Source organism: Cucurbita pepo, chromosome LG05 (genome assembly GCF_002806865.2).
Source record: "Cucurbita pepo subsp. pepo cultivar mu-cu-16 chromosome LG05, ASM280686v2, whole genome shotgun sequence".
NCBI classification, from domain to species: domain Eukaryota; kingdom Viridiplantae; phylum Streptophyta; class Magnoliopsida; order Cucurbitales; family Cucurbitaceae; genus Cucurbita; species Cucurbita pepo.
The window spans coordinates 6847774-6868641 of NC_036642.1; the positions used below are offsets into that span (position 1 = coordinate 6847774).

The 20868-nt window shown below is 34.7% G+C and overlaps 2 protein-coding genes across 11 annotated transcripts in view; both read left to right on the top strand.

The window, feature by feature from the left end:
* Positions 1 to 15020, top strand: part of LOC111795384 — a 21814-nt gene extending 6794 nt beyond the window's left edge. The window contains exons 9-22 of one of the 8 annotated variants that reach the window (XM_023677775.1): positions 560 to 601; positions 707 to 796; positions 896 to 1077; positions 4120 to 4388; positions 4468 to 4583; positions 6466 to 6508; positions 6590 to 6681; positions 7376 to 7424; positions 8709 to 8779; positions 8945 to 9064; positions 11856 to 11956; positions 12668 to 12713; positions 13906 to 13952; positions 14563 to 15019. In XM_023677775.1, coding sequence (XP_023533543.1) covers positions 560 to 601; positions 707 to 796; positions 896 to 1077; positions 4120 to 4388; positions 4468 to 4583; positions 6466 to 6508; positions 6590 to 6681; positions 7376 to 7424; positions 8709 to 8779; positions 8945 to 9064; positions 11856 to 11956; positions 12668 to 12713; positions 13906 to 13952; positions 14563 to 14656 — 1362 coding nt within the window. In that variant the 3' untranslated portion in view covers positions 14657 to 15019. Of the gene's footprint in view, positions 1 to 559; positions 602 to 706; positions 821 to 895; positions 1078 to 4119; positions 4389 to 4467; positions 4584 to 6465; positions 6509 to 6589; positions 6682 to 7375; positions 7425 to 8708; positions 8780 to 8944; positions 9065 to 11855; positions 11957 to 12667; positions 12714 to 13905; positions 13953 to 14192; positions 14332 to 14562 lie in introns of those variants that run through there. The other 7 variants (XM_023677774.1, XM_023677779.1, XM_023677773.1 and 4 more) reach the window with 7 other exon arrangements.
* Positions 15021 to 16196: 1176 nt separating this feature from the next.
* On the top strand, positions 16197 to 20273 carry LOC111795386 (eukaryotic translation initiation factor 6-2-like). Of its 3 annotated transcripts, XM_023677783.1 has the most exons (9): positions 16211 to 16323; positions 16772 to 16913; positions 17857 to 17938; positions 18076 to 18172; positions 18313 to 18398; positions 18532 to 18576; positions 19277 to 19407; positions 19600 to 19710; positions 19818 to 20273. In XM_023677783.1, the coding sequence occupies exons 3-9, from the start codon at positions 17929 to 17931 to the stop codon at positions 20073 to 20075; spliced, it is 738 nt and encodes a 245-aa protein (XP_023533551.1). In that variant the 5' UTR covers positions 16211 to 16323; positions 16772 to 16913; positions 17857 to 17928; the 3' UTR covers positions 20076 to 20273. The 3 variants fall into 3 exon arrangements, with proteins under 3 accessions (XP_023533549.1, XP_023533551.1, XP_023533550.1); XM_023677781.1 differs by lacking the exon at positions 16772 to 16913 and having other exon boundaries at positions 16197 to 16323; XM_023677782.1 differs by lacking the exons at positions 16211 to 16323; positions 16772 to 16913 and adding an exon at positions 17347 to 17411.
* Positions 20274 to 20868: the final 595 nt, after the last annotated feature.

Genomic DNA, 20868 nt, shown 5'->3' on the forward strand with positions numbered 1-20868 from the left:
ATTGTTCCTGAAAAAAAAAAAAAAAAAAAAAAAATTAGTCTTTGAGGGTTCAAAATTGACATGCTTGGTCCTGAGGTCACCCATTTGGTCCGTAAAAGGATGTCTTTGGTAAATTCTCACCAATCGTTCATAGGTGTAGGCTTACTTCTCTAATTGCTCTGGAAGTGTCTTTTTAAATCATGACATTTATATTGTCCTTTTGTAATTTCATACCATCCATGAAATGTATTAATCATTGTTCCTGNAAAATTGACATGCTTGGTCCTGAGGTTTGAATTTTTTTTCTAATTGGTTCTTGAAGTTTGAGATTGACTTCTAAATGGTTATTCAGTAGAGTTGATTGATAGTACTGCCCTTACTGTGATGAATGCACTAACAAATGACTAATATATGCTGATATCTGTCATTTTATAGTCCCATCTAACTTGTGTAAGAAGGATGCAAGAAATTAACCTACAAGCTTTATTATTCACTTTAATAAAACTTATATAGCAGCTTTTAGTCTGTTCTATTAAAATAAGTGGAAAAGTAACTCTGGGGAGTTTATTTATTCTTGCAGATTCTATTCAAGCACTTGCAGGAGAAGCTTCTTCTCACTGAGGTACTGAGAATTTAATAGATCAATGATGGCAAGCGAAACTGTAGTTTGATAAATCATTTTGTTTACTTCTATTTATTGTTCTGGTATCTTACTCTGCGTTGATAGACAAAATTGAAGGAGTCACAGTATCAATTAACACCTTGGCGCTCTGATGCAAGCCACTCAAGTTTTGCACCACAGTCACCCTTCCATTCTGTTGGTGCAACCTTAACCGCTTCAGTATGCTCGCATCTTTCTGTTATACCTCCTTTTTAAATTAATTTATTTTTCTTAATTTTCTAAATTTTGTTCCAGACTAAAAATGGGCTTGAGTTGGTTCCTCAACCTTCTTATTGGAACGGGAATATCCCAGTTTCTTCTTCTGATGCTCAGACCACAGCTGATTGGGATCTACCCAGTCATCATCAGATTGGTTTAGATGTTGCAAAAAAGTTGGAACCAGATGATTTGGGGAGGTATTCACATCAAGCAAGCAGGTGAGCCTGTTCACATGAAGACTGCTACTGAACTGATTACAATAACAACCTTCTCAATTGTTGGTGCGTTCTGCTTTCATTGCATATTTATGTTGCATGCCAAACGTGTTAGTATGGTCCTGAGATGAATGTTGATTTTCAACTATCTCATCGAATGACATATAACTTCATCATGTTTTGGAACCTTTTGTATCATCTTTTGTTCAGCTCTTGTAATTTTCTCGAGAGTAGTGATCTTAATTTACTTAATTTGGATAGTCTTCCTCACTTCAACAATACCCCCCCATTTGTAGAATATTCAGTTATGCTGGGGGAAATATAGTCAGATCATATATTCTGTCACGTTTATTGATACCTGTAGATTTTTTTACCCTCCGTTCTCTAAAATTAAATCAATATCTATACAAAGATTCACCTATTTCTCTTTATTTGTCATATGGACCCGCTACCTTCCTTTTTGTACTAGACCTAATGCCAAAAGGTGTAACATTTCAAGCTTTCTGTTATATGTGCTAACAAGCATTAAACTACCAAAAACATTTCCTTTCTCCCACAAATATTCCATATTTCACTGAAGCTACAGCTCAAGAGTTTACAAACTATGTTGACCTATTAAACGTTGCCTGTTTTCTCACTCAATTGCTTTAGGGTTCAACTGTCTGACCCAACAAATAAAAGGAGTTAGTAGATTCCCAATTGCTGGCTAGAGTGGTGGAGACCAAGGACAGTAACCATCTCTTCTTCACTTGCAACTTAAAAGTAAAGTCAAAGAATTGGGTCCTAACTTCCTATTGAACTTATTATTGCCTGGGTTCTTTATCTGGAAACAGTTTCAGGACCGTCCATATATATCTTGGTACCCAGTTCAGCTGATATCTTTTAGTCTTCGGCGGTGTTTTGCTGAATTTGGGAGGAAAGGTCTTTACGACTACCATGCTAGAGCTGTAGAGTGTTTTGAACTAGGGATTTGATTGTGAGATCTTTTTGGTGCACTCTCTTTTTTCATTCTTGACGAAAGCTTATTGCAAGGTAGCTGCCCTGAAAATGGAAGTATCTAGATTTATTTGGAATTGCAAAACGCTAGTAAGTAGGAATTTTGCTTTGGACCACATATTCTGAAGAACATAACATGGTTTATAAGCTGCAACTGAGATGTCCTTGTTTTTCCTTGAAGCTGAATTGGTTGTACGGACACAGGCAGAGGATAGTAATGCAGTATTTTCCCTCCACCCTCCTTTGAGTGAATGAGGTTTCCTGAATTTTTATCATTAATTGGTGTGAAAGAAACCACCACATTTTTTTTACAAGGAAAAATCCTTTATTAGCTTCCTTGAATTTTTAGTTTTTTGTATGGCTGTCATGATGTAAAAATTACTCCTTCAAGAATCTTGCTATCTCTTATCTTACTTCCCATTGGAAACTTCTATCATAGATCCCAGGGCTTGGAGATCTGCCCTTTGTAATTTTATCATATCAATGAAATTATAGTTGTTTCTCTCCCAAAAAGAAAAAAAAAAAAAAAATCAATTTGAGTTTTGATGTTTCCTCCCTCAATAAATTAGAACAGCTATTATGTGGGTTGAATTTTAAAGGAAGGTTTTTTTATTTTGTTATTTTGTTCTTTTGTTATTTTTTTATTTTTTTATTTTTATTTTTATTTTTTTTATATTTATTATTAATTTTTTTTTTATAAGAAACATGAAGGGGTATATTCAACAATAGAAGGGGAATAACCTAAGGACCGGGGGTAGAGAGCTTCCCCCAAACAAAAACAATACCAAAAGAGCCTGCAGGTTACTCATAATTATAAGGAGGATGTCGTAACAACAGGGCCATCTTTTGAATATGGTTACAAAAGAAGTCAAAACCTAAGGACTTATTTCCAAAGGCTCTGACATTCCTTAAAGGAAGAAAAGGTTTGTCTGGCCGCAATGCAATTAAAGCTCTATGACAGGAGGAACAATGGCTACAGAGAAACTGAAGGACTTCTGTTAGTCTACTTGGTCTAGAGGGAGTTTTGGGTTTGAAAAATTTTATTTCTTCCCATTGGTTAGATCTTCTCTTTTGTAATCACTCCTCTTTTCTATTAAGCTCTAATTGCAGTGGCTTTTTAAAAGCTCTAAAGTTAGGTTTTATGGTTTTTTTTTCCTTCTGTCTGTGAACTTTTGTTGCACATTTTCACTAAAACAATGGGCAATCTTGATTTCCATTAAAAGAAAGTAAAAGAACTGAAGGTTCTTTAGCTAAGGAATGTAGGATGATTGGTCTAAAATGTTTATTAGTACATGTTTTTGTGGAAATGAATCCTTTCAACTGTGAGGGAAAACTTGCCTCCCAGATTTTTTAAGCAATTTCATTGATGTATGGGATATATCTCTTACATTATTCTGTTGATTGATAGATTTTAATGTCCTCATATGACGTTTGGTTTTTTGATAATTCTAAGAACTATATTGTTGTGTATGTTATTTTAAATCTTATTTTTCATGTAAGCACATTTAATGACCCCTACCTTCATTTGTCTTCAGCACTCTAATCTTGTAAATTCATGTTTTTCTCATCTTGCTTTTTACTTCACTAATAAAGCATAAGAGAAATTGTTCTCCTTTTTAATCATGTTGAGATTGTTAGCTTTGTAGCACATGTTCTCCTAGACCTTTCATATTGTTCACTTATACGAGAAGTCTTGGTAGAAGTCTTTGGAGACGTCTTTTAGGGAGGTATCTTCCACGAGGATAGTGTTTTGATGGTGTGGTGTCTGGTGTGGGGATTGTTGGTACTATTGTAATTTGCAGGCACTGTAAACAAGCTTATAGTTTCAATAGACTGTTTGTGGGTTTGAAAATGAGAAGAAGTTGAGCATAGAAATATTTTCAAGAAAGATGAACATCTCAAAATCTTGAATCAAGTTGACGTATAATAGTAGAACTTTCTATCTTTTCAGAATTTACGACTACGTACAGCTAGCAGCTAATCTTGTGTCGATAAACATTATTTTACGCTGGTTGCTATTATTAACATGGCTTTTCATTGCTTATGTAGTGACGCTCTTCACACTATTCCTTCAGATCTAACTTCTGTTAGTCTACTTGGTACACGTTACAGTGAAGGAACAAACAAACAGGTGACATTTCGTGAACCTGTAACCAATAGTGATGATCAAGATGTGGCCGACCAAACAGAGAGAGAACCTATCTCCAACTGGAGTTCTGGGCAATCACCTCCTCCTGCCACTCTTGATGAACCAAGCTCCTCTCATTCTCAAATTCTGCCTCCAGTCCTCGAGGAACCTTCACCTTCGTTTTCTGAAGGCAAATATTTTTCTCCCTGTTTTTGTTGTTAGCATTTCAGTAACAGTTCATATTAAGTGGGGTTCACTTTTGGTTTCAGATGATGATCCATTACCTGCTATTGAGGGGCTTCAAATATCTGGTGAAGCTTTTCCGGGGCAAGAGCTCCAAGCATGTGGATACTCAATTAATGGAACAACTAGCTGTAATTTTGAGGTCCATCTTCTTGAACCCAATATTCTACCTTGTTTGAATCGGATTTTGCTCTTGGTAACTGGAATTCTTGTGATGACACTAAAATAAGAAGTTACTTTTTTTTGTAACTGAAATTTGTTGGATGCGTAATTGCTCTGTCCACATTTTGGAATGAGATATTCAGATTACATTCGGTATTTCTTGGGGGTTTTAATAAAGGTCAGAGGAAAGTACTTTCCAGCTTCTTTTTGGTGTAAAACTTAAATGTAAAGCAAATATTCTACGGTTAATGCTATATAAGCTTTAGTAGAGGCATGTGGAATGAAAGAATTCAAAGAATCTCTGAAGGCAAATGTTTAGAGTGGTATGAAGAGTTGATCCAGTTAAGGTTCATGCTTCTTCATAGTGTGCAACTTCAAGTTCGTTTACAGTTATGATTTTAATGAATTTTGTTCAATTTGGGAAGCATTTTTTAAAAACCTTTTTTGGGCCCCCGCAGAAGAATAAAACTAGAACTGCCCCCTTCTCCCTGAAAATTTAGAAAATCCTCGTCCCAAAAAAATTACAAAAATGTTTCCCAATTTGAACAGATTTCATTTAAATTTTCTTATGTTTCTTATCTTTTCTTCAACCGTTGGATTTTGTATTAATTTTTTAAATATGTTTTTCTTTTATAAGAAACTGAAATTTCATTGAGAAAAAATGAGAGTACAAGGGATGTGAAAACACCAAACCCTCAAAAGGAACTCTACTAAGCAATGAATCCAATCGAGTAGAATTAGACCTAAATAATTACAAAAAGGCAACTGTCTCATTTCTTCATTGTCATTTAGAAGTCATGTAGTGCTATTATTGAGTTGACTTTCGAGGTTGATGTTGGCATGTTGGCATGAACGACTTCGTAACTCCATCAAGGTAGCTAGGAAATTTGATTACTTCCACACTCCTTTTTCAGTTGATCTCATGTTAATATTATATTGTATAAGGCTACTAATCAATGCCACATAGCAACATAATAGAAAATCAATGTTAACATAACAGCTAAAACAAAATGAATGGAAAAGAGAACTCGGAGGAAGGGAACTCTTTGGAAGAGCCAAAGTAAAGACAAAATCAATGGGTAAGAGAACTAGCAGGAAGCTGCATAGTAGATGTAGCTTGGGAGCTCTTTGGAAGAGCCAAAGCGAGAATCGAAGACCCAAATATTATCCATTACGAATCCTATTGAAAATAAAAGATCATGAGACATTTGATGTTGTTCATTGAATGTGAGTATCTTGATGGTCCATTGATCCTCTGCTACTCGATATCTGAAAGACTATTACCATCTCAGATAATGATACTGATGGTAGCCATAGAGGAGTAAGCTAAGACCACCACCAAGATCATAACCACCACCAAGCCACAATCTCATAGGACAAATTGGCCTCTCACTGTATGAAATGACAAGCGTAAACATTGAGATGTTGGCTAAAACAACAGAGCTACAAGTTCCACTGCCATACATAAACTTGAATTGAAAGGATTCGTCCATATATCATATGTCGATCCATTCTGGTCGTGGAAAACTCTTCTCAAGAAAATGAATCATAGTTGCTGAACAATTGATGGATGTCGATGAAACTCGTAGTCTTGTTGTTTTGGCTAATCATCTCAATTTTTTACTTTGCTATTTCATAGATTGAAAGGCTAGTTTGGCTTATGAGACTGTGGATCAGTGGTTCTGATCTTGGCTATGTTCTTAACTAGCATCTCTATAGTCTGTATTGGATTTCCTTTATTCTTTTGTATTATTAGTTTTGTGAATGTCAAAACCCATAAATATATGAGGCTGCAAACTTCACTCACTGCTAAGCTACTTAACTATCGTTTTGTAACTAATGGTCCTTCTTTTAAATTGCAGTGGGTCCGGCATTTGGAGGATGGATCTGTGAATTACATTGAAGGTATCACTTCTTCTGTGTGTTCTACATTTTGTTTCTGACTACCCCCCCCCCNGGAACCTTATACTTTTTAAATTGTAACAGGGGCAAAGCAACCAAACTATCGTGTTACTGCGGATGATGTTAACACCTATCTAGCTATTGAAGTCCAGCCTTTGGATAACAGAAGGCGCAAGGTGCTGTATCTGATTCAGAATAAATACAATTTAATGAAATTTAAAGTGTCTAATTCACCAAATTTAATAGAGTATTTGGCTACATGAATGATAGAATCTTTAGAGGGGTATAAAGATTTTGGGAAGAGGTGTGAGCTCTTGCCAAGTTTAATGCTTCTGCTTTTCTTTAGCCTTATGTTTTGAAAGACTTTTGTAATTATTCTGTTTATTATTTTGGATTGAAGCCATTTTTTTTTTTATCTCATTAGATCATTGGGTGTTGTTTTGGCTCTGTTGGAAAAAGTATCTGATCCACCAATTAATTTCTAACTATTGTTCACTAAATACCAAAAAACCTTGTCCATTTCACATTCACCTCGTGTTTTTGGGCAGACACTTGGATGTAATTTATTGAGTTCATCCAATGTGTGTGAAGGAACTTTAATTTCTGTATGTCGAGGTAGCACCCAGATCCGGTAGGCAATTGTGGGTTTGGGGTGGGGTGTAACACAAATTGCTATTCTTTTTATTCAACAAAAATTTCTATCACCTGTGAACGTGCCTTTAAGTTCAGTCTGAATGGCATTAAATTGTATTTCATTTGCATGGGCCGAACCGATGAGAGAGATGAATGTGGTCAGGGATTCATGAGTTGGATTCTGCCTACAATTTAACTCTGCGTTGTATTTATAACTTGCATTCTTTGCCATTGCAGGGAGAGCTTGTAAAAGTTTTTGCCAATGATCACCTAAAGATTATTTGTGGTAAGTTTCTGGTGGACATACTTAAGATCTGGTTAAGGGCTATATATTTAATTTTCTAGACATAATTTTTGTATAAATTAGTGTTTGGAAACTAGGGTGAGTGGAGAACTTTAAGATAGTTATGACGGCATTGGGTTGATCTTAGATAGGGTATCCATTTATTTTCTTATTTAGTATAGAATTGTGGTAGGAATCAGTACTAGAGCATGGAAAACAAGTGGAAACGGGAGTCGAAATATACTGCTCAAAAGGAAATTTCTAGGGGTTAGGTGTATTATCTCCCTTAAGCCACTTATTTTTTGGCCTCTTAGCCATTCTTTTTTCTTCAACGAAACAGGACTTCTTGTTGAAGATGTTAGAAGTTACATCAGTTTGCAAAATTACAAAGTTTACAAGAGAAAATTCCCATAGGAAACAAAAAACTATTCCCCCCAATCACTTCTGAAATAACCTAATACAAGAGTCAATAGCATTCTGAACCCCTTCCAGAGACCTTAATAAGACCCATAAAATATCCAAACAACAAAAAACACGATGCACATGGTGGCCCCAAGTGATGAGAACTCACTCTACTTATACTACACTCAGTGCTTGCTACCTAGTAATAACAGATATGTCATTGGTGGCATTCCTTACATCTCTCCACCATTAATTCCTAGCATATGTCAATTAAATTCTCCTTTTTTTCAGTGCACTAGAGTTCTTCTCCAGCACATGCTTGTTCTAAGCAAAGAGAATTTTTATCCTTTTGATTATTGGTTGTTCTGGATGTATGTATAAATAGAAACAAAACTTCTCATTGATTATGAGAAGTTATAACTAGTTCTCTGTATGTTGAAGCATTGAGATAAAGATTATTTACCATAATCCATAGGTGATTTAACATGGTACCATAGCTGGAGGCCTAGTGTTAAGTTTTCTGTCATTTCCTCCCCCATTAATATTGATTTTCAGGCCTTCTTTCAATTTTCAAGATCACAAGTGAGGGGAGTGTTAAAGTGATGATAAGATTAAATACAAGAGGAAGTGTTAAAATATTGATGATAAGATTAAGATTAAACTTACCATAACCCATTAACTTAAGCTTTTGGATTGATTGGTGACTCAACAATATGATTTTTTTTCTATCATTAATATTTGTCTTTTTTGGGCAACCATTAAATTTGCCTTTTTTGTTGAACATAAAGATTGTTGAGAACCTCTTGTGATTCTCGTAAGAAGTCATAAGTTTGCTTTAGGCACCATTTACAGCAAGATAACTGACAACTCCTTTTGTCTCAACAGATCCCGAAATGCAGAACCACATAGAGAAGACTCTTTCTAGTGGTCATGCTTCATATAAAGTATCCATGGGGGTATGACTTAAATGATCAAAAAATTTTGGACATTTTTATTTACCCTACTTATCTAATTTCTGTTTGTAGATACATGTCTGCTTGCACGCTCATGCATTTGGCCCCAAATTAATAATAGAATCTTAGGTGCCCTGATTGTTTTCTTTATGTTTACTCCAATGACAGGCCGGATATCCAGATACATGGGAAGTGGCTACACTATCCATCAAAAGGGAAGGATACAGTATAAAATGTAGCAGGCCTGGTGGTGATGTCATCACTGAAAAGTTTTCTCCAAATACAACTGTACGATCTCCTTAGTTTCCTCTTCATTTTCATAGACCATAAAGAAAAGCTAAGCTATCTTCAGTTGTCTAAAACGTTTCTGATGAAGTAATTCTGGATCCTTGTCAATGATAAAGGCATCTTATAAGATTACAGTAAGATTTTTTTAATTATTATTTTAATAAAGGAAACATCAAAAGATATAGATTCCCAAAACAAGAAACAAGAACAGCCTAAGGGGGTAGAGGGCATCCCGCCTAAAAACTGCATAATGAGAGTTTTCCAATCATTGATAATCAACAAGAGGCTCTAATTACAAAAGAATTTAGTAGATTATTGGTGGAATAGTAGTGTGCCTGTCATATGAGATTAGCGGATTATAATTCCCCCAAAAATTTTCATTTGCATTTGGATGGAACTGTTCGATGAAAGTGTTTTCGTCTGGTAACGTGCATGTGCTATCAAATTATTTTACTTGTCTGAAAGAACTTTTAAGTTCATGACATCTGAACTTAATTTTTTCATTTTGAGGCTGGCCAACATTAACTTTTTTCTAGATTACACTTTGTTCAAATATGTTTGTGCATTACCACAAACATGTGCCATATGCGAGTGAACATATTTGATGAAAACACAATGAGTTTAGAAATGAGCTAACTTCACTGTCTAGTTGCATCTTGTTTTTCTCTTTCTTTTCTCTCATTCTGAGTTTTTAGTTTTCCATCCGAGGTATAAAACATTTCAAGTAAACATACGGAAGCCCGACACAAAATATGACTACAAAACACCTTTTGTTGGCCACAATTATTGCGGGGTAATAAGTACGAAAAGAGTTAGTGACATCACTCCTGGAGGCGAGAAAGGCTGTACTATCCCATAGATCAAGCCAATCTTTTTTCTCCCGAGAAAACTCTCCTTAACGAAACAAATATGAAAAGAGCTGTAACCCCATTTAACTACAAAAGTCCCTTGTTGAAGGGTGATTGGCGAACGCTGTTCAAACTTAGAAACTCTTCTAGGCCTATGGTGCTCAAAGATTCTTTCACAAGATCCGAACAGCTTAGGAACAATGAATCACTATCCTTTCCACTAGCTTGACACAGAGTACCAACTAAGGGAGAGAGAATAATGACTAGTCATTATTAGTTTTGAGACCTACACTTCTTATATTGAGACAACTGCGGAGAATTTTCTTCATGAAGATTTTGATTATCGGGGGTATTTGTCCTTCAAAATAACAGCTAGAACAAAGGGGGAAAGATAGCTGAACAAACTGCTGTGAGCTATCTGCAATGAGGAAATGCAGGAAGAAGGCTCTTGAAGAATCAAGAGAATACTCTCTTACATCATGGAGAATAAAACTTGCTCACTTTCTGCAAGAAACCCAGCCTATCCATCTTGACATTATTAAAGTTCCATAGAAAAAGATTACTGTGCGCTAAAGTGACCTATTGACGTGTATTCTCAATCTAGAGGTTAAAAGATATTAGTGGTGCATTCCCAACTCCTTTTAACAAAAAGGGATGTTTTAGCTTCATTATGAAAAGATGTTGATGAAGTGGGTTGGAGTTTTCTTGATGTTAGAAGTACAGGAAAGGGTGAGGGCCTTTGCTTGTGCCTCCAGAGCAAATTATTCCAAAATTATTAATAAAAAACCTAGGAAATCATTTCTGCAAAAGAATTGAGAAACGGAGGCCCTTCTCCTTTTCTTACTAATTTTGGTTGTTGACAGCACTTCTATCTAGAGGTCTAACTTCAGTTGTTGAAGCTTTCTACTAGCACTGCAGATATCTCTACAGAACAATACATTGATGATACCTTTCTATTCTCTTTGTTGAATATTGGAGAAAGTGGGAAATTGGATCAAATTTATTACAATTTCTTGATGAGGCCTCTAGTGTAAATACTAAGCCTTGCAAAGCACTTTTACTGGTTTCAATTCAGAAAATGTTTAAGTTCAAACCCTAGCCTTCTTTTTCTTGCAAGGCAGTCTTTGCTGCTTTTTTCTTAGCATACCTCTCAATTTTCTCCCAAGGTATCCCACTCCTTGAGAAAATATCAGTGAAAGAATCTCTCGCAAGCTTGCTAATGGATAAGTCCTTGGGCATTACAGGAGGCTGCCTCACTTTCATTCAATAATGTGTTTCTAGCTTCCCTACTTTCTATATTACTCCTTTCATGATGCTTTCCAATATTGCAAATGGAATGGAGGCCTTTTAATTTTTTTGGAGGGCTCTAATCTAGAGGGTGGCTTCCATATAAAAAATTTGGTGGTCAAGCTATCTCCATCATATTGGCTCAGTTATGTTAATCCTAAGGAGGGGAATGCGTCTATTTTGGTTTAATGAATTTTTTTTTTTTTATCTTTTTCGTTGAGAAAATAGCCTTTTTTCTGGGCTTAAAATCTTAATTTTTATCGTACGGATTTGGGAGTTGCACCTCTGAATACAATTCCCTTGATGCCCTTGGAGGACCACCTTCAATCTTGTATATATTTAAGTAAATATGATCTAGTGCATTGTTAATCAGGAGGGTCTCTCTCTCTCTCTCTCTCTCATTTTATTTATTGTAAAAAGTTGACTACTTGTACCTTCCAAATTTCGAAGATAGTTTTTGTTTCATGTCATAGAAGAAGAAAAAGCCCAAGAACCCATAGTATATTCTCCCGACTAAAAGTTTACACACCTGTGTATACTTTCCATACATACAATTACTTTTTGTAGACAATTATTTTTCTGATCTCAAAAGATATACTTCTTCACATTGATTATTCTTTCCATACAAATTTTTATGTCTATTCTCATCCTTGTAGATTTCAATTCCATTTGGAGATCCCTCTGAGTTTGTAATAACTGGTTCAAACAAAGTTGAGCATCACTTGCGTGCTGACAACAGTTCTGCAGATATTAGCTGGTAAGTAGGGAATTGGAATTTATATTATCATAGATTAATTTCTTCCTCTGTTTCCATATTCACACCCCTCCCCCATGGAAGGAACAAAAGAAAAGAAAAGAAAAGAAACAAACTTTGCATTAATATTTAAGAAGCAAATTTTAAGTTGCTGAGTTTCTTTAGAAGTGAAGCCATGCATTATGCTCTTTTCATGATCATTACACTTATATGTGGTATAAATACACAAATTCTAAGGACCTTAGATTTGTGATGATAGCAGATGCAAAGTCCTAGGCTGCTATAATTCATTCTAGTTGGAGTGTTTTTTGGGAGCTGCTAGGGGTTGATAAGAACTTCTGCTACTTTTTACCGAATCAGGGAAAAAAGAAATCTGTTTCATTGAAAAAAGAAATACTTAACACATGTAGGCTCACATGGGATTCATGATATTACAAAATCTCGAACTCATGACCGGCTACAGTTCCAAGACATGTTTAACTGTGCCTAGTGACCCGAAGTTTTTTGGGTAAAGAAAATTTGTACCTCGATTTGACATTAATTAATTAGCAACTCACTTACAATTCATAGATGTAATTAGGGAATTTATTATCTTGGCTACATAAAATCAAGTTCTGATTCTGATGATAGATTGTAATTCGTTTCTATAATGTAATATTTTCAACTGCATTGTCTTCAGTGATTTATTATTTTGTTCTGTTTTCTTTTTTGCAGTTTAAGAGATACCATTGTGCTAACCTTGAGACTATTCGTTATTAGGGTACGGCCACTTTTTTTATCTTTTATTTTTACTTACCAATTCTATGCAACTTATATTTTTTGTATTTTCCTTTTGTAGGAGAATCTTTTATTAAAGGAAATCCATTTATCATTATATTTGGAAGTATTAAGAACTGCAAAAGTGTATAAAAGACTTGGTCTTAGAAATATATTTTATTAAACAAATAAAACTATCGGCCTTTAGCAGTGAATTCTTTATAAGCCAAACGTTCTTATAGGAAGTTGATTGAACCTCAAGAAAGATCAATTGCTTTCTCTGTCCTCTGCCCTGAATCAACTTCTCCAAGTGCAACTAAGCTTAGAAACTTGATCTAGCCAAAGGGAGCTATTTACGCCTTTTATTTTAGTTTAGAGAGCCTAGATTGCCCTTTTCTTGTATGATTGATGTTTAACCTTCTTTTTTGACTCACATTCCTTTCTTACATGAGGTTTAGAGTTTAGAAACAGCCAAGACCTTTATCTTAGCTTCTCTCCATTCCACTCTTTTCTAAGGAGGTATCCAATCAACTGACGTCACTGTGTCCATTACTGGGAATGCCAGTTTACCTCCAATATGTTTGACTGATTTAGTCGATGTAAGATCTCACATTGGTTGAGAGGGGAATGAAACATTCTTTATAAGGGTGTGAAACCTCTAGCAGACGCATTCTAAAAACCTCGAGGGGAAGCCCAAACGAGAAAGTCCAAAGAGGACAATATATGCTAGCGGTGAGTTTGGGCTGTTACAAATAGTATCAGAGCCAACCACCGGGAGGTGTGCCAACGAGGACTTTGAGCTCCGAAGAAGGGTGGACACCGGGCGGTGTGTCAGCGAGGACGTTGAGCCTCGGAAGGGGGTGGATTGTGAGATCCCACATCGGTTAGAGAGGGGAACAAAACATTCTTTATAAGGGTGTGGAAACCTCTCCCTAGCAGACGCGTTTTAAAAATCTTGAGGGAAAGTCCAAAGAGGACAGCATCTATACTAGCGATGACTTTGAGCTGTTACAGTCAGGCTTTCATAATGGCCGAAGGGCAATCTCAACTAAGCTTGAGAGTGAGGTACCAACAATGCAAAATGTTGCTTAGAAAGCTGTATATGTTTTGAAGCTAAAAGTTTAGGATGCTTTCTTATGAGCAAACATTATCCTTTTGTTTTTTCGAATCTGATGAAGGTCTACTGTGCTTTGCAGGCAGGTGAGAGAAGAAAAGGGAAAAGGCGAGTTTTGTTCTTTCACAAGTAAGAGAAAATTTGTAATTGCAAAGTTTTCCATGTATTTTTACTCCCTTTTTGTGTCATTTATGTTGAATTAGCTTGTTATTTTTTTCATTTTCTTTTCCCACCAGCCTTTATGTAGATAATGTATGTGGGTAACGAGCATGTATGGTGTGGAAGTGTTAAAAGGCCACTTTTAATTATTAGGTTCACTTTTGTTGAGCTTCAGTTATTAATGCGCTGAATAATGTTACGTTTCTGCAGAATTCTAGTTCATACCTCAATTTAGAAGTGTTAAAAGAAAGGAAGTAGATTCCAATTGACTCAAATGAATCAGTTGAAATGTATTTGTTATAGGTAACATCAGCTGCATTCTAATTAACTTAGCTCATATTCCATTTGAGATGCATAAATTTGATTGTTTTTTACACAAATTTACATCGGACAGTTGTTTGCTAATAAATTTCAATTAGAGAGACACTAATAATGGGAAAAAGAAGGAAAAGTTAGTGAGAGAATATGTATATAAACGTTAGTTGATTTGTAGGGAGAGAATTATGTATCCAACTTTTGACACGTGGGTTGAGGTCCAATAGAGACACTCGTCTTGTAATGTTTGCTCTCATTGTAACAGACATGTGCCGCCACATGTAGCTCACTTAGGTCGCAGGGTTCGTGGTGTAGAGGTGAGACCATGCCTCTCCTACGACATTTTGAGACATTTCTAATCTGATTGGTGTAGACATGATTTTGGCAAGCAGACATATGGTGTCGTGGAATATCCCTTTGGTGTCTGACTTATACCAAATTTGGCGAGTTTTCATATTTCATATGGCTGTGCTTGATTCTAAAATCGCATTTTTAAATTTTCTTTAGAACCTGACTTTTCAGGTTAAGGCTCGAGACCTTATCCTGCCCTTCAACAAGTCTTTTTGTGACACTCAAGTCTACTCAATGTCCATATCTTACTTGTGTTTCGTCTTCTCTTCAATGCTTACTCTGTGTGGTGTGTTGGATGATGCATCGTCCTCTGTGTCACATTATAGTACTCGTCTAGACCCTCGTATGGCCGGATGGACGCTACTTGATGGTCGCTTTACTTATTGTAGTTTGAGAGTCACAATCTACTCTATATTATGATTGTGTCATAAGTGGCGAATGTGCATAGATAAGCCTCTCTCCTATTCTAGGTTAAATAGACATCTAATTACAATTTTTACTTCAATTAAATTTTTATTTATCTACAAAATAAAATGTAAAAAACCCTCAAATTTATTGCGTTTAATAATATCAAATTTTATAATAATTTGAACTAAAAATAACTTTAAATTGGATTAATAAACAAATTGAATAGTTTGTCAACATATTTTAATAATAATAATAATAATAATAATAATCATAATAATCATTGTTACAACGCATTTTTCTTTAAAATTTTAACAATTTTATTTGATGGGAATGTTTCATAATTCATTAGAAAATTATAATAATGTTTTTATAACATATTTCAAATGAAAACTTGTACCAATTATAACATAAAGAGAAATGTGACATGTTTTATGTAACATTATCAATATATTTTAAAAGCTATAGTATAATTATTTTGTAATATTTCACTTTAAATCTTTGTAATAAAATTGTAATAAAATTTCGTCTATATCAAGATCATCACAACATGTATTATTTAATCATCTTTTAAAACCTACATTTAATTTTATTGAAATGATTTAACTGCATAGTTTTTATATATATTCTTAAGCAAAAATAAGAAATTTGAACTTAAATGGAAGAAAAAAAAAATCCATATAAACAAATAATGGATAGGTATTATTAATAATAATTAGATTCTTCTATTTCATTAATATGATAATAAATATAGCATCTTAGTTACTAAAAATTATTATTATTAGTCAAAGTTATTATAATGATAATTATTATTATGATAATGTAAATATTATTTTAAAAATGATTGGTCCATAGTTTTATTTATTGTAAGCTTAAATTTTTTTAAATTAATAACAATTCAAATTTAAAATAAGGACTAATTTAGCGAAAGCAAATTTATAATTAAAGTAATAAATTAAGATAATGTTAGAAATTGGTTGGAAGTATATTATATTATATTTATATTTAAATGTTTTATAAATAAATAATGAAAATAAAATGATAATAAAAGTTTTGCTTGGTCCCAAAGAAATAGAAAACGCAGCCTTTGGAGTCAACCGGCCAACCCTAAGCACTCTTTCTGCCGCCACACTCACTAATTTTCACTATAAAACCGCTCTCTCTTTCTCTCTCTCTCTCTCTCTCTCTCTCCCTCCCCCTTCGGTTATTGTCAATCTCTCTTCGCTTTTCCGTCGCCGCCGTTGCCGTCGCAGCCGAGCCGCCACGCCAGGTCAGTCTTTCTTCTTCTTCTTCTTTCGTTAAGGCGTTGTATTTTAATGGATTCATCGCTCTTTCGTTTTGTTTTTGTTCCTGTTTTTTTGTAAGTATGGTTGTTGGAACTGGTTACATTGATGTTGTTCGAGGGGATTGAACTGAACTGAACTGTTGTTTGTTAGCCATTCCTTCAGAAATTTGATTTAATACAAAACTGGTTTTTAAGGGAATGTTCATGTTTTAAATGTGAGGGAAGAGAGGCGGATTTGGGGCAGAAATTGAAATGCATTTGAGTAACCGCTTCTTCTAGGGTTTAATGTTTAATGTTTAATGTTTATTATGCATGTTTAAACTATGATTAGAATAAATGACCACAAAAATGAAGAAAAACGTGATTAAATCAAACTAATTTTACTTTTATATAATAACTTTAATTATAGAAGTTTATCATATCTTTCTTGGAGGAGGCACAAGTAGAGAGAGAGGGAGATCAATTGACCACGAGTGCAACGAGAGGAAAATTGAAAAGATAAACGAGAGAATTGGAAATTATACTGTGTGCTAACTCAAGACTCTGAGAGATAGGGTGTGTCGGTTTTGGCAAAGGTAAACTATAAGGACTAACCGAACAATTTTGGTTCTGTTTGTTTGATTTGAGATGAATTCAGGTTGGCAACCGAACAATTTTGGTTTGCTTTGATTTAAGATAAATTCATGTGGACAACCGAATGATTGTGGTTCAGTTCGATTTCTTGGGTTCGACTAGGTTTTTTTAATCCTTTACCGAAGTTCTTCACAAAGTTCTTCAACAGAATAATTGTGGTTCAATTCGGTTTTTATGCCACCAAGTTTGTAGAGAACTTGTTTTCCCACAAACGTTTTTGTAGGAAGATTTGCCGATGTTATTGCTTTTATATTTAAATAAGTTTAATGAATTAAATAATTAATAATTTTATAAGTATCTCTAATAATTATTCACAAAACAAAAAGGTTCCTTTTCACCCCGCAAGCCCTAGCTGATTTTTTCTCTCGTCGCGATATATCTCTCTCTCTCCATTGGCAGCCGGCACCTCTGATTTTCGCCATCGGCTAAGAATTTCTCCTGTAAGCTCTCTCTCACTCGCTTCTGTCTCATTCTCACTCTGTTTTAGCCCATCTCTCCCTCTCCATCTCACTGTCCTTCCGTCTCTCTCCATCGCTTTGCGCCCTCAATTACCACACACTGTCTCTGTAGTCTGAAAAAAAGAAAAAGAAAAATTAGTATGCAATAAACCATCAGGATTGTGAGGGCTGTTTTTATATTTTTATTTATTTTTTTTTTTTTTTTGGAGTTTGGAATCTTTGTGTAAGCATAAGATATATCATTGGTTATGAATAATGGAAAACTGATATTGACTTTGGTTTTTATGAACACACGGTCTAGCCAATGTTTTTTTTTTTCTAGCTCAACTAGTCAATTGCGCAGAGAAAGTGATTCCAGCATTACTGGTCTTCTGTTATCTTGTCATAATCGAGAGAGGGTCACATCTAACTGCCTTTTACTATGCAGGGGTAGCAAGGGACTCCTAATTTGTCATCAAGGGAGGTTGTTGTTGATTGATCAAGGTTGTCTTTTGCAATCATGGCGAACAGTAAGTCTCACCAATTTTTTGTTCCTTATTTTACTCATGTTCATGTTTCCTTCTCTAGCTACTTTTATTGTATCTTTAAATAATTTTCGTTGGGCTTGAGTCAACTAGTACGTTTCTCACTTGCTGTTGTTCTTCAGGGCTTATGTTTGAGAACTCATGTGAAATTGGGGTTTTCTCCAAACTCACTAATGCGTACTGTTTGGTTGCAATTGGTGGCTCTGAGAACTTCTACAGGTTTTTTTCTTTTTCCTCTCATGTTTCCTGATCATGCTTCTGTATCTTTTGCTTAAGAGAACAAAATAGGCAATAATCTCGCTTTAAGTTGTCTACTTTGAATGGGAACCGATTTCTCACGCATTGTTTGCATGGTTTAGTTCCTTCGAAGCTGAATTAGCTGTTGTCATTCCGGTTGTTAAAACATCCATTGACGGCACTCGCATTATTGGCCGTCTATGTGCTGGTTTGTGAAATTTTTTTGTCGCATTATTTTCAGCATCTTAGGTTCCCATAATGATATGAGGCCCATACTACTTATTTGCACTGCATGTTGATATAATATATCAGTTATTCATTTTTTATATTCCTTACTGCAGGAAACAAAAATGGGCTCCTTGTACCCCACACCACTACTGACCAAGGCAAGCTTTTTTCTATATTCTTGTCATGTTACGCCTTTCATTAGTAATTAGGGGTATATTACCTGCAGTCTTATGCCTCTTTGAACATCTTTGTCTCTCTTTTAACAAGCCAGAGAGATTGAAGTGAAGTTAATGGAACTAAAATTAATTTATCCTCCCCTGCTAAAACTTTGACAGGAGGATCATTCATACTATTGTTTTAGCATAGATTCTGACTGGCCGTTTACATGATAAAATTGTAAATGGTTACCTCCTTGATCAATAAGAGTCTAATTATTCTCATTTATGAACGTGTTCTGAGTTTGAAACTTTAAATTCTGTACGTCTGTTTTGATTCTGTTTTTGTGGTGTCAGTGAAGCCTAAACATTTCTTACGTAATTTTAGCAGCCACTAACAAATTGATATGCATTTTCATCTTTCTACATCTGTAAATTAACACTTCTGCTGTTGTTTTTCACTGCTACCTTTTATTTCCTTCATGTCTTGCACATGATACCTGAAACTGTAGGCGTAGGCATTATTAAGTTTGTTTCAATACAATTTCCTATAGTGAGGATGCTTTATGAAATTAAGTTCGTTCCGACTTCCCTAAAACTCGTCTGGATGTTCTTTGATTTATGTTAAAATGTGATGATGATGTGTAATGTGTAATGCCAAATACGAAATTGACGTTATGCTTGTATTCTTTTCATTTTGAAGAACTTCAGCACTTGAGAAACAGCCTACCTGACCAAGTTGTTGTTCAACGTATACAAGAGAGACTGTCTGCTCTGGGGAATACAATTGCTTGTAATGATCATGTTGCTCTCACACATACTGATCTTGACCGGGTATTTTTTCTTATCCTTCCTTAAAATTACTTCTAGTTGGGCTTTGTCAATTGTCAATGTTGAGCACATATCTAAATAAAGACGGGACACTGAGTGGATCGTCTTTTTATAAATAAAAAATAAAAAAATTATATATAACGTAACTCAAGACTGATTTAGCTCTTAGTAACATGTTCTCCTATCCCTTGTTAGGAAACTGAAGAGCTCATTGCTGATGTTCTTGGAGTAGAGGTGTTTAGGCAGACAGTTGCTGGTAATGTTCTCGTGGGAAGCTACTGTAGCTTCACGAATAGGGGTGGCTTGGTAATTTTCACCCTTCCTATGCTTTTTTAACAAGGTGTTGTCTCATATTTTTTTCAACTTCATGTTAAAAATTCTCTGTAACTTTGAATTGTGCAAACATTCTGCAGGTTCATCCACATACGTCTATTGAAGATTTGGACGAACTATCGACTCTTCTTCAGGTCCCGTTGGTTGCTGGAACTGTGAATCGTGGAAGTGAAGTGATTGCTGCTGGATTGATTGTCAATGACTGGACTGCATTCTGTGGTTCAGACACAACTGCCACAGAATTATCGGTCGTCGAAAGCGTTTTCAAATTGAGAGAGGCTCAACCAAGCTCCATTGTTGACGAGATGAGGAAGTCGCTAATAGACAGTTATGTGTGAAAGTTAGTTATATCTTCTGCTACACCTGAGATGTTGCAGAAGCACGTAAGTTATTAATTGTTATTACTATTATCTCTTTTCCTTCTGTCATATTTAACAACTTTGTAATTATGAAATTTGACTCTGCATTTATAGCTTGTTTTATTCGAAATTGGGAAACCATATTTTGCTATTATGAACGTGTTACTTTTTTGTATATGTTTCAGTATGGTCAATTGGATTTGGAACAAAGGAATTTGAATATTTGACTTCATCATACCAAATTAAGTTTTTTTTGGGTACTTTTTAGTTGTGACTGCATGCTTAGTTATATTCATGTTGGCGACCTTTCCTCTTTTCTAATTGAATTACATTACCTATAAAATAGTCTTTTTTGGATATTTTTTCTTGAATCAATTGATTTTATCAATTAAAAAAAAAATATTTCTCAGTATTTTTGCTTTTATATTTTATTTGAAATGGATCCATTTCTTTGAAAATTTGGTGTTATTTTTATCGGATGAATGCGAGAAAATATTCCAATTTAATTTATGTTATCTATTAATGTTAACCAAAAGGTGAAAAATCTTATTTTTACATGTTTTTTTCTACGAGATATCTTATATTTTTCTAAAAGCGATTCAAATAACAAATTTTTTTTGTTGCACCATATTCAAAAGTAATTCTATTATTTATTATTATATTTTCACTACATATTTTTTAAGATATTAATTACTTTTTATTCATTTAAATTCATTCAAAATTTTGAAGTTACTTTTTATTTATTAAAATTAAAGAAGCACTTTTGATCATT